We start from the raw sequence: 17,600 nt of genomic DNA, 5'->3' as shown, positions 1-17,600 counted from the left end.
GGTTTATCACTTTAACAACTCCCAGCACTGGAGATTAAAAGGCATTGCTGGCATCCAACACCATAGTAAATTGATTAGATATCTTTCAGCAGATTCTACTTAGAGCTGTGTGGAGCAGTTCTTCAATGTAGCGCTTTGGCTTGACCTTGGGAGGCTGCGGAGAACAGGTCTGGATATACTGTGCCCTCCTCACCTTTTTCCTGTCTACCTGTTCACATGATTATAGGAAGCTGCTTTATAGCGAGGCAAACCATTGGTACGTCTAGCTCAGTATTGCCAACGCTGGTTGGAAATTGTTCTAGAGAATTTCAGACACCTGGAGACACCAGGGATTGAATGGAGGACCTTCTGCCCATACGTTACTCTGAACTTTAGCCCCTTCCAAGAAAACACATTCCCTGGGACTGCTAAGCACTATTTTGTGAACACCATTTTTTTCCTGCTCAGCACAGTTTGTTGTCAAAGTTCCCTCTTAACTGGGAGATGTCACAGCACAGGTAGAAAATGTTACTTCCTGCTCCTGCCGTCACTCTGAATGTGTTATCTGGAAGTCAACTCAGAGAGAGGACAGAAGCCAGAAACATGTCCTTACTGGGACAATCGGAAAGAACTTTGACAAGAAATGCCATCAGGCTGCAATGGGGAGGACGAACAATGTCACAAAAAAGTGAGGTGAACCCGACAACCCTTCTTGCTTTCCACCTGGTCACTGAAATGCAACTGCCCACTTAACCCATTTTTGCCTGGCCCACAGGTGCACACATTTGGTCCCTGTTGCATATATGCAACATTGGGCAGAAATGGCTTAAACAAACTCTGCAAGACTGCAAACGGTTTGTCAAGCTGGGGCAGGTGTTTTGGTTCATCTCGAGTTCTAGTATGTGAAAAATGGATTTGCCTGGATTGGTGCCACTTCCGTGATTCCTCAGGGCTTCTCATCTTACCTGTTACTGGATATGGCCTTAGCTGCAAGGAACGCAAGTTAAAAGTAGCCAGAACAGATTTTGTATCCACTAAGGTTTGATCTCCAGGACCTCTGGCATGGGCTGAGAGAATGGCGCACACAGTGCAGTCTTTGATGTTGGCTGACTTCAGATCGGCGCAAGATAGTGCACTGCCCTGATAAGAAAAAAAAAAGTATCAGATAAGATAAGAAAGAGAAGTGCGGGAGGGCAAAACAGTTAAGAGAACTGGGAATATAAAAGTAAAAATAAAATAAACCATGCATTATTTGTGACATGCACAGTAGAAGATTCCAAACTCCCAGAATCACAAGGCCCAAGTCAGAGTCACCGTACCATATATATCGAACTTCCTTTATGATCTGTTGGAAATAATATGTAGACAACAAAGCACGTGCATCATGTCAATGGGATGGTGGGATGCTCTGGAGAACAGGGCAAGTTTCAGACTGAAGGGCAGCAGGTGAGCCTGGTGGCAGGACACTGGAGCATAAACAAGAAACCAAGAGGTGGGGAGGTTCCCAACAAGAAGAAGAAACCAACATTGGAAGAGAATTCAGCTCAAGTTCAGTGGAAAATAAAGGTCTACCTGAGGGTGCAATCCTACCCAACTTTTCAGCACCGAGGTAAGGGTTAGGGTTAACCCTACGATACCTTAAGGAGGCCTCTGTGAGTGCCCCCCCCCAACTGCAGGATGCAGCACACACCCCATTGGCACAATGCTGGAAAGTTGGTATTGCTGGAAAGTTGGTTAGGGTTTGGGCCACAGTCAGATCCTTGGGCCCTCTGGCTCAGTATTATCTCCACGGATTGATAAGAACATAAGAACAGCCCCACTGGATCAGGGCATAGGCCCATCTAGTCCAACTCCCTGTATCTCACAGTGGCCCACCAAATGCCCCAGGGAGCACACCAGATAACAAGAGACCTGCAAGGCTTTCTGGGAATTATAGTTAAGAACATAGGAACAGCCCCACTGGATCAGGCCATAGGCCCATCTAGTCCAGCTTCCTGTATCTCACAGCGGCCCACCAAATGCCCCAGGGAGCACACCAGATAACAAGAGACCTCATTCTGGTGCCCTCCCTTGCATCTGGCATTCTGACATAGCCCATTTCTAAAATCAGGAGGTTGCACATACACATCATGGCTTGAACCCCGTAATGGATTTTTCCTCCAGAAACTTGTCCAATCCCCTTTTAAAGGCGGCCAGGCCAGACGCCATCACCACATCCTGTGGCAAGGATCTCCAGGATTTCAAACAGGGTCTTTCCTAGTCCCACCTTGAGTTTCTGCCTTTAGTATGATAGGGGAAAGGGCTCTCAGTGGTAAGCACATTCTGTACATGGAAAGGTTCGATTCCTGGCATCTACCAATAGCACAGAGAAATATTTCTGCTGGAAATCTTGTTTCTAAGGGCCCAATTCTATGCTACCCCATCACCCTGTGGTACAGCGGTGCCAAAATGGCCCACTGCTGTATCCCATGGGACCAGAGAAGCTGCCAGAGGTCTCCTTGGCATAAGGGAACATTAGTTTCCTTACCCTGTGTTGAGCCCTGGTGGGTCTACTTGGATCTGTGCCAGCTCTTGAGCTGGTGCAGAATCGAGGAGGCCTGTGTAGGGCTCTGGGGCTCTGGAGGGGGTATACGGTCTGGCAGCCACCTCTGCCATTGTCCCTGCCCCCTCCCAGGACTGATTTGCCCCCCGCCCCACCTGGTCTCCATCCTGTTCTGCCCTGCAGATCAGGGGTGTCCAAAGTTTTTGGCAGGAGGGCCACATCATCTCTCTGACAATGTGTCGGGGGCCGGGGGAAAAAAGAATTAATTTACATTTCAAATTTGAATAAATGTACATACGTTTACATGAATGAATATATTAAAGATGGGCTTATATGAATGAATGAAGGTCTTGCAATAGCTCAAGGCCTATAAAAGACCTTGCACAAAGCAAGGCCGGCCTTTCCTTTGCTGCCGCTACTGCATCACAGACGTGAAACAGCAAGCAGTGGAGGGAGCCCTCATCCCACAGCTCACCGAGAGGTCAAACATTCTCCCTCGAGTTGAGAGCAATTGCATCAGGCCAGTGCGGGCTCCAACAAATCACCTGAGGGCCAGAGGCTCATTGGAGACTGGGAGCTCCCTGAGGGCCACATTGAGAGGCCTCGAGGGCTGCAAGTGGCCCCAGGGCCGGGGTTTGGGCACCCCTGCTGCAGATCATTATGGCTCACCCCCTCCCCCCTTTTCCCCTGCCTTCTCCCTGCACCAAGAAGTTTTCCTGCTGCCTGGCAGGGATACCACTGGGCACTTGTCCGTGACATCCTGCTGGCACAGAGGCCTGGTGGCGACTAGTGCTGTCCTCTCCACCAGTGGTGACGTGCCTTACATGACTGCGGTGGCCAGGGCAGCACATGGGCTGCCAGAATTCAACCTGGTTTAGGACTGAGCTGCAAGACAAATGAGTTTGGAAGAGGGAAAGATTGGGACAAGGGGTATTACGCCAAAGACACGCATACCTCAAATACGTATATTCTTGGAAAATTCTGGAGGAACTCCCATTCCCTTTGGAGATACTCCAGGTTTCCAACAAAGAGGATATCTTTCAGTTCACTGAAGGAATAGTTGCTGGCTCGCAGAGGCATCACAAAGTTGCGTAGGCCAATCAGAGGTGAGGTGGCATCTCCAAAGAGACAGACGACAATGTGGTTGTGAAAATCCTGAGAGAGCTTCTTCTTGTGCTTTTTCTGAAGGAGACAAAACAGAACTGTCTGGACTGGAAAGATTTTTTTTTTCTATCAGAAGTACCTCAAGAAAACTAGGACCATTCTTAGGCCCAGCAAGAGATCTCTGACAAAAGGTAGCATTTTGCTCAAAACCAAGAACCTCCTTTTCAGACATCTCAAACACTGGCTGACATTTCAACAGCAGGCTTGTCCACAAGACCTTCCAGCATCTATGATGGTACAACAAATGCTACCCCTCCTTGTGTGATGACATCACTTCCCCTTCCCCAGTAGCACACCCCTTCACTCCTTCTCCTCCTTCCACATTTACTGGATTTAAAAAAACGAACGGGGAAGGGGAAATGTGAGGGAGAGGGGAGGAGAGTGATGGGTTGGCCCTCTACTTTCCTCTACAACTTCCTCCTCTATTCCATTCCACTTTTCCTTTTAGGGTTGAGGAACAGAGGTGAACGTTGGCAGAAGGAGGTGAGCAGCCCCTGACTCACCTGGATAACCACATCACAGCACAATCCTGAGCTGCCCAGAACGTGGGGTAGCCACGGCAGCAAAAACGGCTGCCACGGCATCCAGCACACGCCGCGCAGCCACTGCTGCCTGTTCGGGAGAAGGAGACATTCGTCCCCTTCCCCTGAATAAAGGAAGCAGCCCTGTAATGGGACTACTAAATTCTACAGCAACTCAGGAGCTGCCGCAGAATCGGGGAGCTCCATGTCAGGCCGTGTGGCCCAACATGGGGCTGAGAATTCGGTGGAGCACTGCTCCACCCTGCTGCCTCCCCCTGGAACACCTCCTCCCCACACTCAAACCACCTCCCTCCACCCCAAAATGCCTCCTCCCCACCTCCCCCATGCCCCCACTCACCTCTCTGTCACCCTAGCGGTTCGAGCGACTGCTGACTGCTGGCCTCCCACGAGTACTGGCCCAGTGTGAGCTTGTACTGGGCCAGCTCCAGTTCTGGGCCAGCGCTAAGCCCCACAAACATGCCTTATGCATGTTTGCAACAGGCGTGCCGGCGGTAAGCCAGCATGCAGAGCTCAGGATTGGGCTCTCAGTTGTCCACTGTCTGAACAGCTGCCTGGTTAACCACCTCAATTGTGAGCAGGTTAATCCTGCTTGTGCATCCTTCCAAGAGTGTATCAACTCTTGGTGACAACATGACACTTGGTGACAGCTCCTGGGACCAGCTCTTGGTCCCTAGATGTTAGCCTCATCATTACAAAACAAAAATAAACCCTTTGGTTATAGATGACATTTCAGGTGCCTTCAATTTTCACTCATGTGCCAAAGAGCAGGGAATTAGACCTTAATAATAAATAATAATAACAATACAGGTATTTATATACCACCTTTCTTGGTCGTCAGATTTCTCCTCAGACTTTATTCAAGGCGGTTTACAAAGGCAGGCTGGTAGGGATTTTTACAATCAAAGAAAGGTTCTATCTTTCAAGAAGCACAACATTTCAGGTGGATCTTTCTGATCTGGTATCACATTCTGGCCTCCGGTTTCCTCCCACGCAAGCTGACAAGCAGCTCCTTCATCTCTCACATGGAGGGCAGCCAAGACGCTTCTTCGCTCACACCAAACAGCAGGTGGAATAACTTGGCTCAGCTTGTCAGCTGCTTCAAGGTCTCACCATTCACGGTGCTGGTGGCCTCGAACTGGCGACCTGCGGATGTTATCTTCAGGCAAACGGAGGCTCTATGCTCTAGACCAGACCTCCTGCCCTTAAGGTAGTCATGAAAGCAATAGTATAGTAATGCTGTACAAATTTGGCCCCTGGCCACCACACTTTGCTTTGCTCTTTCTGTTCAGCTTTGGCCAATAGTTAAAGGTCCAGGTACCACCTTAATCTAGCTGCCTCAGCTAAGGCCTGCTGCCTTGGTGGGCAAAAAACATTAACATGAAATGGTTCCAAGCAGATCAAAGCACCATGCAGATCACAGCCCCCAATTTAAAAATTCCTATAACTCAGCCATTTTCCACCGGAATCATCTGAAATTTGATCAGATTCCACATGCAACCATGTCAGTTCTCCAAACCAAACATCCTATGGACAGGACAAGCTGCCTTGATTTGATACTCAGCAGAATTTCCAGGGCTTAAAACAGTTGAACGCTATTAGTTCTTAACTTAGAGGAAGACATCTTGACGCGACTTGTACTGCATTATAGGGCTGGTATAGGGCTGTGTTCCCAATCAGGAGCTGTCCAGCTGGTACATTCATAGAACAGAGCCACCCCAATGGCTTTTTAGGATGGCGGCTTTTGCTTTGGAGGGAAATGCAAGGCTTGCGTCGGGGGAACTTTGCTGGTGAGTGATTAGAGTCATCGCCAAATTAAATGATCATCTCTGCCTAATGGGATTAGTCTAAACCGAATGACGAAACCTTGAGTTGTAGTTAGCAAAGCATGCTTTAAATCTAATTATTACTCCGTCGAGTGCTGCTAACCAATGGAATTGATTCATTATATAGACTTTTTAATACAAACTATTAGGGAAAAAAAAAACACAAAACGAAAACCTAGCCTGACTAAAATGGAAGGAAAAACACGCATCTGAGAGTCCGAGGTTGAAGACAGGCATATGCTTTGTCACAGGTTTGCTGCTCTGAACACAACTCAAGTGTGCTGCATATCTCCCCTGCCGCCCCCCTCCTTCCTCCCCATGGTATAGCATACACACCACCTTTCTTCTCCTCCATTTGCCCCCAGCTCTTCATTAAAGAACATAAGAACAGCCCCACTGGATCAGGCCATAGGCCCATCTAGTCCAGCTTCCTGTATCTCACAGCGGCCCACCAAATGCCCCAGGGAGCACACCAGATAACAAGAGACCTCATCCTGGTGCCCTCCCTTGCATCTGGCATTCTGACATAACCCATTTCTAAAATCAGGAGGTTGCGCATACACATCATGGCTTGTACCCATAATGGATTTTTCCTCCAGAAACTTGTCCAATCCCCTTTTAAAGGCGTCCAGGTTAGACGCCAGCACCACATCCTGTGGCAAGGAGTTCCACAGACCAACCACACGCTGAGTAAAGAAATATTTTCTTTTGTCTGTCCTAACCCGCCCAACACTCAATTTTAGTGGATGTCCCCTGGTTCTGGTATTATGTGAGAGTGTAAAGAGCATCTCCCTATCCACTCTGTCCATCCCCTGCATAATTTTGTATGTCTCAATCATGTCCCCCCTCAGACGTCTCTTTTCCAGCCTGAAGAGGCCCAAACGCCATAGCCTTTCCTCATAAGGAAGGTGCCCCAGCCCCATAATCATCTTAGTCGCTCTCTTTTGCACCTTTTCCATTTCCACTATATCCTTTTTGAGATGCGGTGACCAGAACTGGACACAATACTCCAGGTGTGGCCTTACCATCGATTTGTACAATGGCATTATAATACTAGCCGTTTTGTTCTCAATACCCTTCCTAATGATCCCAAGCATAGAATTGGCCTTCTTCACTGCCGCCGCACATTGGGTTGACACTTTCATCGACCTGTCCACCACCACCCCAAGATCTCTCTCCCGATCTGTCACAGACAGCTCAGAACCCATCAGCCTATATGTGAAGTTTTGATTTTTTGCCCCAATGTGCGTGACCTTACACTTACTGACATTGAAGCGCATCTGCCATTTTGCTGCCCATTCTGCCAGTCTGGAGAGATCCTTCTGGAGCTCCTCACAATCACTTCTGGTCTTCACCACTCAGAAGAGTTTGGTGTCGTCTGCAAACTTAGCCACCTCACTGCTCAACCCTGTCTCCAGGTCATTTATGAAGAGGTTGAAAAACACCGGTCCCAGGACAGATCCTTGGGGCACACCACTTTTCACCTCTCTCCATTGTGAAAATTGCCCATTGACACCCACTCTCTGCTTCATTCTCCCCCCCCCCACTGCTCAGTGGCATAGCTAAGAGATCTGGCACCAGGGGCAGATAAAGTTTTAATACTCCCCTGTGGGCCAGATGCACAGAACACCCCCTATGCACACCCCCTATGCCTCAGAAGGTATATCGGAGTAAAAACCAGAAGTGCATTTCTAAGGCCTTCTGAAGCCTTCTGAGGGTTGGGTAGGCTGCACTCAACCTCCCTGAACCTTGGAGGTTCTGATGGAGGCCCCAGCCTGCTTTGGGATCTGCCATCAGGGGTGCAGGTTGGCACCCCCTCAAGGCATGGTACCCGGGGCAATGCACCCCCCGCCCTTCCCTAGCTACACCACTTTTTTTTCTCCTCCTACTTCCCATTGTAAAGAGATGTTTATACCATTGTATCTCCTCTCTCTCTCTCCCCCCCCCCAATACTTTCTGGAGGAAAAGCAGAAGGAAGAGGAGAGAGGTGCTCCTTCCATTGTTGGGCTGCTCACGTGCCTTCTGTCTTGGCAAAGCTGGGTCTGATTGAGAAAAAGAGCCTGAAGCTTCCACCAAGAGGTTTCTTATATGTTTAATCTCTTGACATCCTGAAGAAGGGGGAGGATTCTCTCTCTCTCTCTCTCTCTCTCTCTCTCTCTCTCTCTCTCTCTCTCTCTCTCTCTCTCTCTCTGCCAAGCCTAGCTAACAAAAAAAGGTGTTTGGGCAGGTGACAGTTGTGTTAAGCCACACTCTCTCTCTTTAAGAATTAGGCTGGAATCCTAACCACACTTTCCTGAGAGTAAGCCCCGTTGAACAAAATAAGACTTACTTCTGAGCAGACCTGGTGAGGCTTGTGCCCTAAGCTGTTTCCGTTCTATTTGTTTTTGAACTTGCATTTCGCTTTCAATTGTGCAAGCTGCTTTGCACAATTGCTTTTGGTGGAAATGTGACCTCTAAATCATTGATTTTCAACCTTTTTCATCTCATGGCACACTGAGAAGGCACTAAAATGGTCAAGGCACACCGCCAGGTTTTTAACAATTGACAAGACTCACCATGCTGCCAGTGGGGGCTCACATCTCCCATTGGCTCTATTAATAAATGACCTTCCCCCAAGTTCCTGTGGCATGGCAGCAACTGTTACCCTGCAGATGCCCGATCTTGTCTGATCTCAGAAGCTAAACAGGGTCAGGCCTGGTTAGTACTTGGATGGGAGACCACCTGGGAATACCGGGTGCTGTAGGCTTATACCATAGTCTTTCAAGACTGAAGGTTGCCAACCAACCTGAGGACCACTCACGGCACACCAGCGTGCCATGGCACAGTGGTTGAAAACGGCTGCTCTAAGTGTTACAAATAGATGAATCAAAGGAAGTAACTGGCCACAGACCATTCTGCTCCATGGAAGCTACTTCCATTCTATGTGTCTTGTACGTACCAGGACAGCCTGTTCAAAAGGAACCGGTTCACACCAATGGAACATTCCTGTAGAGTCTAGTATGGTGTCACTATCCTCTTTCGCTATTTCTGGATTTCTAGGTGGACAAAAGAATAGATTAGTAGGACATAGCATGACCTAGTTGACATCATCTTGCCTCATCAACAAAGCAGGTGTATCAATAAAGCATCAATAAAAGCAGATCCATTCATAAATTTTAAGCGTCACCTGAGCTTCTAAGAGATGATAAGGGGCCTGCACCACCTTCCTTTGGGGTTTTTAAGATTAGAAAAAAGGCACCCAACATTGTGTTATAAAGGCACAGACCCCCTGCACCTGTACAATGATTTGTGCTGGCCTGCCAGTGCCGGATCCAGTCCACACACACAGGCCAAAGCAGGTAAGATTGCCCCGGGTGACACAGGGGGTGGGAGAAAGTAGTGGGAGAGCATTCCTGGGGAGGGGGCATTTCTGGGTTCAGGGAGGGTGGAACAGTAAGAGGATAGGACCCAGGACAGGGTGGGATTTGTGGCAGCGGTGCAAGCCGTACCCTAACCCCCGCTACTGAACATAAGAACATAAGAACAGCCCCACTGGATCAGGCCATAGGCCCATCTAGTCCAGCTTCCTGTATCTCACGGCGGCCCATCAAATGCCCCAGGGAGCACACCAGATAACAAGAGACCTCATCCTGGTGCCTTCCCTTGCATCTGGCCTTCTGACGTAGCCCATTACTAGAACCTTAGAGCCTTATACAGGTTTCTCAGATTTGTGCCATCCAATAGCTGGCTCACATCTGAGTAGCCCCATAGGGCAGGCTGGAGAGTTACATGGGGTAAATGAAAAATATCCCCTTACCCCAAGGTGACCTCCAGCCTGTTCCTATCTTGCACTGGATGCAGCTCAGGCCATTGTGGCCTGGCCGTACCGGTGCTGGTTAGGCTTGTGCTGTGAAGCTTATAGAATTATGTAGGGAGTAGAGAAAGTGGATAGAAACCTGGAGGATGGTCATTTTCACTGAAAGTCAACCCTTGCTTCCAGCACCACTGTGATCCCAGTCGGGCAGTACAATCCTAAATTGCGCTGGGACAGGCAAGCTGGTAGGCCTGCACTATATCCAGCGCAAGTTTGAGGCTATCTGAGGCTTGGTCCAAGTCAAGGGGAAACTTTTCCCCTTACCCCAGGGAGAGCCGCAGCAGCCCCAATGGGGCTACTCAATCTGCACCATCGAAAGCAGTGGCGCAAATCCAAACAGCCCAGAGCTGCCCCAGGCTCCACGGGAATGGGGTTAGGATCCAGCGCTGGATCCTGGCCCCACCTCTTTTTTAACTGGAGGTACCAAAACTGGAATCTGGGACCGTCTGCATACAAAGTACGTGCCCCACTCCTGAGCTACTCCCTGAAACAAAGCAAACTTCCCAACCAATGAAATGCAAAATGGTTGAGTTAAACAGAAGGCCTCATGCAGGAGCGACCTGCTCATGCCAATAGAGTAGCCAAATGAGGTGGTGGTGGTGCAGAAAATACAGCAGGTGCCCCAATGCGCCATGTAAACGGCCTCTCCTCCTTGCCATCGCAGCCATTCAGGGCAGAAACTGCAAAAAAAATCTACGGCCCCCTCCCAAATCTGCGAAAAATGAAGCTGTTTTCTAAAACCTCTATGGATTGGTCAACGTATGCTGGTTGGGTTTGATGGGAGTGGGGAGTAGGGGTGCATGGGTAAGACTTTCTTTTCTTTACTCAGTGTGTGGTTGGTCTGTGGAACTCTTTGCCACAGGATGTGGTGACGGTGACTGGCCTGGACGCCTTTAAAAGGGGATTGGACAAGTTTGGCCCAACTTGGGGCATTTGGTGGGCCGCTGGGAGATACACGAAGCTGGACTAGATGGGCCTATGGCCTGATCCAGTGGGGCTGTTCTTATGTTCTTATGACCATGTCTTCCTCACAGAGATGCTATTTGTACCATTGGCTATGCTGTATCTCCAAAACTAGACGTGGCAGGGCAAAACCGATGCCATTCTTGGAATACGCACCCCAAATTCATGTAAAACCACCCTATATTTTGAAGGGGGAAAAAAAATCCAACCCTCAGTTTTTCAGGCCTGTATTATAATTTATAATTTATTAACATGTGCCCTTGGAATAAAAACACATTAACACAGCTTTCTGCACTACTCATTTTTGTCAAAAATCAAAATCTGCAATAAATAAATACATAAATAAATAAAAACAAAAAAAATCACACCTTTACCAATGGGGAAAAATATTGCAGACCATGCACACAATTTTCTTAATAATTCTTTAATAATTAATATTTGTGATTGTATTGGATTGGAATTAATAGTTCTATTATTGTTAGCAGTGGTGTCACAGACTGGGGGTATCACTGATGATGATGATGATGATCAGCTATGATCAATAACACAGTCAGCTATGAATTATTGATTGGTTTATTTGCCTTACATGATTTCCAGGCTCTATAAATACAACTAATCCCAAAATCAGGACAAGGGTGTACAAGTCACAGAGGGTCTGTCTGTCTGTCTCATAGCAAATGGAGAAATTAACTCTTATGATAATGCTTATGATAATGATTGCCAAAGACCTTTCCAATGAAAAGCCGATGAAATTGGGGATACATGCGTGGGTTTGAGTTCATGCAGCAGAAAGCCGAACACAGCACTGCACCATCGAGTACCAGCTTTTAAAGAGAGAATCACTGAAGGATAGTGGATAATATGAGAGAATAAATTAGCCAGCGCCTCTTGGTACTCCCATGCCAAAAATAGACATTTCTGTCCATTAGTCATATGGCACCTCCCCAGCATTTGAAACCTCCTCCCTCCTGCCTGGATGATAGATTGGTCAGCTGGTGATTAAATTGTGTTTTGGCAAGAGGGAAGCTCTCTCCCTGCAAGCTCTCTTAACTCAGCCCAGCTCAGCAAATCAATCAGTGCACACTTTTCCATCATCATAAAACCATGATCTATGTACACAAGCTGTCACAGATGATATCTCCCTTCACTCAAATGTTCTAGGAAGCATCGATGCCCTGGAGGAAACACCTGTCAGAGCACTGGGTAAGGAAATAAAAAGGCAGGATTGCTCGAAACCCACTTCATCACAAAGGCATTCGTCTCCTGATATTGTTGCAAAGGCAAAAAAGGATCCTCATTTATCTCTCAGTGCCCTAACTAATGTTCCCTTTTGCCATATTCTCAGCAAATGATGTGAGTCTTTCAGGAATCTCTCTTTTTTTTTGGGGGGGGGGGGTGAGAACAGTGAATCATTCTGCACAAAGCACTGTCTATCGGGGCCTATGCTTACCAGAAATACATGTCGAAGTATAAATAGACATGTGGTCAGATGTTCCAAGGATTTCTCACTACTCTGTCTTTTCTTTCAACCCTACCCAAAGGAGTTGACAGTTAAGATTCCTTGGAACCCAGGAAGGTTGACATGTGGCTTCAATTGACTTCTAGCCTAGTGAAACACCTTAAATTTATGTCCTGTTCTAGAGTAGAAAGTATACTTTGTTGATTTACGTTTTTCCCCCCTGATCTCTGCTTTAGAAGGAACCTATGAGTTTCAAATTAGTACTGGAGACTGGACTGAGTTAATGTATGGATTTTATAGTTACAGAACAGAAAGGCGGTGTTCAACCTTTCTTTCTTTCTTTCTTTCTTTCTTTCTTTCTTTCTTTCTTTCTTTCTTTCTTTCTTTCTTTCTTTCTTTCTTTTGTCTAAACAACTCAAGGTGTATTGAAGCTGTTTCAGGCCCTTGCTTTGCCATCTTTTTCCATTCCATCTTTTTGTTTTTTACAAACTGTGGACTACAACACATCCTTACTACTCTCCCGCCTTGCTTACCATCTAGCCCAGGGGTGTCGAACTTGTCGCCTACAGCGAACTGAATAGCATTCATGGCACCTGCTGAGGGCCAGAAGTGACATCATTCATCAGGAAATGATATCATTAAACAGATGACAGCCTGAAATCAGCACTTTGCTCTCACACAGAAACTCATTAGCTGCAATAATAATAATAATAATAATAATAATAATAATAATAATAATAATAATAATAATAATAATAATAATAATAACAATAACAGTATTTATATACCACTTTTCAACTAAATGTTCACAAAGCGGTTTACAGAGAAAAAAATCAAATAACTAAATGGCTCCCTGTCCCAAAAGGGCTCACAATCTAAAAAGATGCAAAAGAATACCAGCAGACAGCCACTAAAACAGACAGTGCTGGGGTGAGGTGGGCCAGTTACTCTCCCCCTGCTAAAAAAAGGAGCACCCACTTGAAAAAGTGCCTCTTACCCAATTAGCAGGGGTTATGCAAATGACAGAAGAGGCAATCTTGATCATATTTTCAAGGCCAGCAGCTGAGAGGTGCTCTGAGAAGTGACCCATCAGCTGAAGCAGTGCTGCTGAAAGGGTGGACCTGCTTGATAACTGGGCTCTCCCAGCACCTCAGCAGCATCTCAGTCTCTCACCCCTCTTGCAGCCCAATCCTATCCACACTTTCCTGGGAGTAAGCCCCATTGACTCTGATGGGATTTACTTCTGAGTAGACATGCATAGGATTGGGCTGTTGGTCTGCCCATGTCCTCATAGCATTCCTTGAGACCACCTTCCATATCTTCCTCCCAGAGCCTTGGCAGAAATGGTGCTGTTGAAAGGGTGGCACTGGCAGAGCCCAGTTATAATACAGGGCAGATAAAGAGCTTCCAGGTTGCCCATTCCAGGTTGCCCATCCGGTGGGCCTTATGTCGACACCCCTGATCTAGCCTAATTAAGAATCTTATAAGATTTGAAAGATTGTTCCTTTTTGGTTGGCCCTGCTTAAGGCATTAATGTGCTTTGAACAGTAGAGTTTTCTTCTAATGGACTGACACGGTCATCAACAATTTTGAGAAATCTAGCTCTGAGAACAGACCTCACCACGAGCAAGACCGTAGGTGCGCTGCCCCACCTAAAGCACTGATTTGCCACAACCAAGATTTATGTGTTGCAGAAAAGCTTAACACATAATAATAATATTCCCTCTCCACTGTAATGCTGTTTGGGGAAACCACGGTCTCCCTTTTTATTCCCACTCTTCATTACCATGAATTAACTTCATGATTCACAACAAGTCAACAAAGTGTTTTGCTTACCCTCATGTGAAATTTAATACATTAACACATCAGCAGAGGTGCTGTTTGTAACTGAAAATGATCATTATTTAAAGCACTACAACCACTAATCAGCAAAAAGCCTCAGTGGACAGGTAAATCACCAGATAAGTTGTAACATTTTGGAAATGATGATTACATCCACGGAATCAACACATTCCTTCAGAGTAGTTGGCTTGAATCCTTGTGAAATACATACGGTTCAAGTTTCTTTTATGTTGGCTATGGTAATAGACCAGTGGATCCCGAACAGTCGGCCGGGATACACTGGTGGTTTGTGACCTGATTTCTGGTGGGTTGCTAAAGGATCATGGAAAGACCAGATAACTAAGAGCCCGATCCTGTGGTCCACGCCACGCCTCTGTGGCACAGACCACAGTTGCAAACGTGCCATAAGGCATGTTTGCAGGGTTTACTGCTGGACTCGCACCGGAGCTGGCTCAGCTCCGGCTGGCGCTTAGCCAGTGCGCGGCGAGTGTCTGCGTTCCGCTGCTTGGTGGTGAGAATGGCCAACAGGGTGGGGAGGGGGGCATTCCGGGGAGAAGGGAGGCCAGTGTGATGTGGGGAGGGGGTGGGGAGACTGGCGTGACTTGGGGAGGGGGCGTGCCGGAGGCGTGCCAGGGGGAGGGTGGGAGGAGGATCTGCGGAGCTCTGCTCCACGGGATCCTAGGCGCTTGTGAAGGCTGCATGCTTTACACGAGCGCCTTTATTTTAGCGGCGAACTTTTGGTTGCCGCTAAAGAGAGTAGCCCCATTGCAGGGCTGCCTCCCTTACCCGGAGGAAGGGGACAAATGTCCTCTACTCCCAAGGTGCCTCCCGCGGTAGTGCGGGAGGCGCTGGATTTGGCGACATCCCTCTCCATGCAGCCGAGCTGGTAATTACCCTGCAAAGAGCTGAGCTCCTGCAGTTTGCATGCACGTGTGCATATAGGAAAATAAATGTTTAAGGGTCTTCTGGTTATTATTACTTATAAATAAATAAATATTATTTCTTTCTAGATCTCCTTTGTTAAAGTCTAGTAAATCTAGCTGGGTTGCAATAGAGCAGTGATTTTCAATCTTTTTAATCTCACGGCCCACTGACAAGGTACTGAAATTGTCAAGGCACACCATCAGTTTTTGGACAATTGACAAGGCACACCATAATGGTGGAGGGGGGTTCATATCCCCCAATGGCCCTACTAATAAAGGACCCCCAAATGCCTGCGGGACACCTGCAGACCATTTGCAACACACTACTGTGCCGTGGCACAGTGGTTGAAAATGGCTGCGATAGAGTGTTGTTTAAAAAAGTGGGTCCAGGTTTTAAAAAGTTTGGGGACCACAATAACAGGCTATTCCAATGCAAACATGCCAGGGTTAAGCCCCATCAAACTCATTGGAAATTACTCCTGAGTAGACATGGATAGAATTGCACTCTATTTTTCTTTCTTAGGCCATTTCTGTCCAACATTGCATATACACAACAGGGACCAAATGTGTACACCTATGGGCAAAAATGGGTTAAGCCTACAATCTGCATTTACTTGGGAGTCAAATCTATTGAACACAATGGTACGCTCAAGTGCGCATGTTTAGGATTGGATTGTAAAGGCATGTGGGGCTTTGCAGAATTCGTAAAAGAAAATAGCATCCCATAACTATTCTATTCTGTACTTCCTGTATCTCTCATGCAAACACACCTTATGAAAGAAATCCAAATCTTCCCATAATTGATTTTGATATCAAAAGTTTAAGATCTGGAAATAAACCAAACAAGTATTTGAAAAAAAAGTTTCCCTACAATCTCTATCTGGTAGCTATTTTGGTTCCGCGGCAGCCCCGCATGCCGGGTAGCTCAGGATTGGGCTGTTAGATCCTTCCCATTTCTGTGAAATGTCATGTCTGCCAAAACCGCCATTCTAAAAAGCTTCTGAGCAATTTGCAACTCTTACCCTGCACATGCCTGATCTCGGAAGCTAAGCAGGGTCAGGCCTGGTTAGTACTTGGATGGGAGACCGCCTGGGAATACCAGTTGCTGTAGGCTTATACCATAGTCTTTTGAGACGGAAGGTTGCCATCCATCTCCCTATACTGAACACTATCTCCCGATCTCGGCTGATCTCGGAAGCTAAGCAGGGTCAGGCCTGGTTAGTACTTGGATGGGAGACCGCCTGGGAATACCAGTTGCTGTAGGCTTATACCATAGTCTTTTGAGACGGAAGGTTGCCATCCATCTCCCTATACTGAACACTATCTCCCGATCTCGGCTGATCTCGGAAGCTAAGCAGGGTCAGGCCTGGTTAGTACTTGGATGGGAGACCGCCTGGGAATACCAGTTGCTGTAGGCTTATACCATAGTCTTTTGAGACGGAAGGTTGCCAACCAACCTTGTCCTCCTCAGCAGGCCAGGTCCGTTTAAATGGACTCCCTTTGTCTTGATGCCCAGCTCATCGGGAAAACCAAAGCTACTAGATCCAGTTCTGGAGTGAAATGTATGAAGCACAGGCCTGCTTTGGGATGGGGGGGCAGTATACTGCATTTCTGGTTATGGGCCGCTCCAATCATTTGCACTCTCCTTCAGATGTACTGCAGAGAAGAACACGGTAGCCCTGACGGTGCTCTCCTGGTGGTGACGCATGTGGGGGGGGGGAGAGAACTTGGGAAAACAGCCAGAGATCATATGACAGGTAATCTCCAGTGACAACAAATAATCTCCAGTGACAACATTGTCACAGATGAGACATCCTTGACAGCCCCTCATTGTATTTGGCCACTGTGCTTATCAGGCTGCATTTGCATGGCTAGTTAGTGGGTTAATTCAATTATAGGCATTGCTTCTCAACAGGCTGGTAGAGAGCTGGATAAGGCAATGGATTCTGTTTTCTTTCTTTTTTCCCCCTGATTAAAGAATTGTTTGCACATCCACATGTGGGAGTTCCCTTGGGACTGAACAGTGTCTCATAAATGGACTATATTTATCTTCCTAAAACCACCACTGCTTTTTTTGGGGGGGGGGGGGGGGAATCTATATTTGTGTAGTGGAAACACCCAAAATTCCTGGAGGACACAGGGTGTGGTGTCAACAGTGGCCCCCTGCTCTGACAGGTCTGGGAACCATGGGGTTAGATTAAACACCAGGGTCTTAGATTGTGTTGTGAGTGTGTGACATAGCTGTAGCCACTTGGAGGCAACAAGAAGAGTCCCGCTGGATCAGGCCAAAAGCCCATCTAGTACAGCTTCCTGTAGCACATCGGATGCTTCAGGAAGCACACAAGACAACAAGATTCCTATTGCCATTCCCTTGCACCTGGTATTCTAAGGTAGCCTCTTTCGAAAATTAGGAGGCTGCATGTGTCCATCATGGCTTGTAACCTCTGATGTACTTTTCCTCCAGAAATTTGTCCAATCCCCTTTAAAAGACATCTAGGCCAGATGCCATC

At 47.2% G+C, this 17,600-nt stretch overlaps 1 protein-coding gene across 1 annotated transcript in view; it reads right to left on the bottom strand.

Annotated features, from left to right (window-relative positions):
* The window catches only part of KCNU1 (potassium calcium-activated channel subfamily U member 1), a 76,102-nt gene that overhangs the window by 17,897 nt on the left and 40,605 nt on the right, over positions 1-17,600 (bottom strand). Inside the window, exons 21-23 of the mRNA XM_066639672.1 lie at positions 8,989-9,085; positions 3,476-3,703; positions 914-1,119 (exon numbers count right to left, since the gene is read on the bottom strand). Of these exons, the coding sequence (XP_066495769.1) occupies positions 914-1,119; positions 3,476-3,703; positions 8,989-9,085 (531 nt within the window). The remainder of the gene's footprint in view (positions 1-913; positions 1,120-3,475; positions 3,704-8,988; positions 9,086-17,600) is intronic.

Source organism: Tiliqua scincoides, chromosome 11 (assembly GCF_035046505.1).
Source record: "Tiliqua scincoides isolate rTilSci1 chromosome 11, rTilSci1.hap2, whole genome shotgun sequence".
NCBI classification, from domain to species: domain Eukaryota; kingdom Metazoa; phylum Chordata; class Lepidosauria; order Squamata; family Scincidae; genus Tiliqua; species Tiliqua scincoides.
Note: the sequence above shows the minus strand (reverse complement) of the source record. Positions and strands in the feature narration are given on the sequence as shown.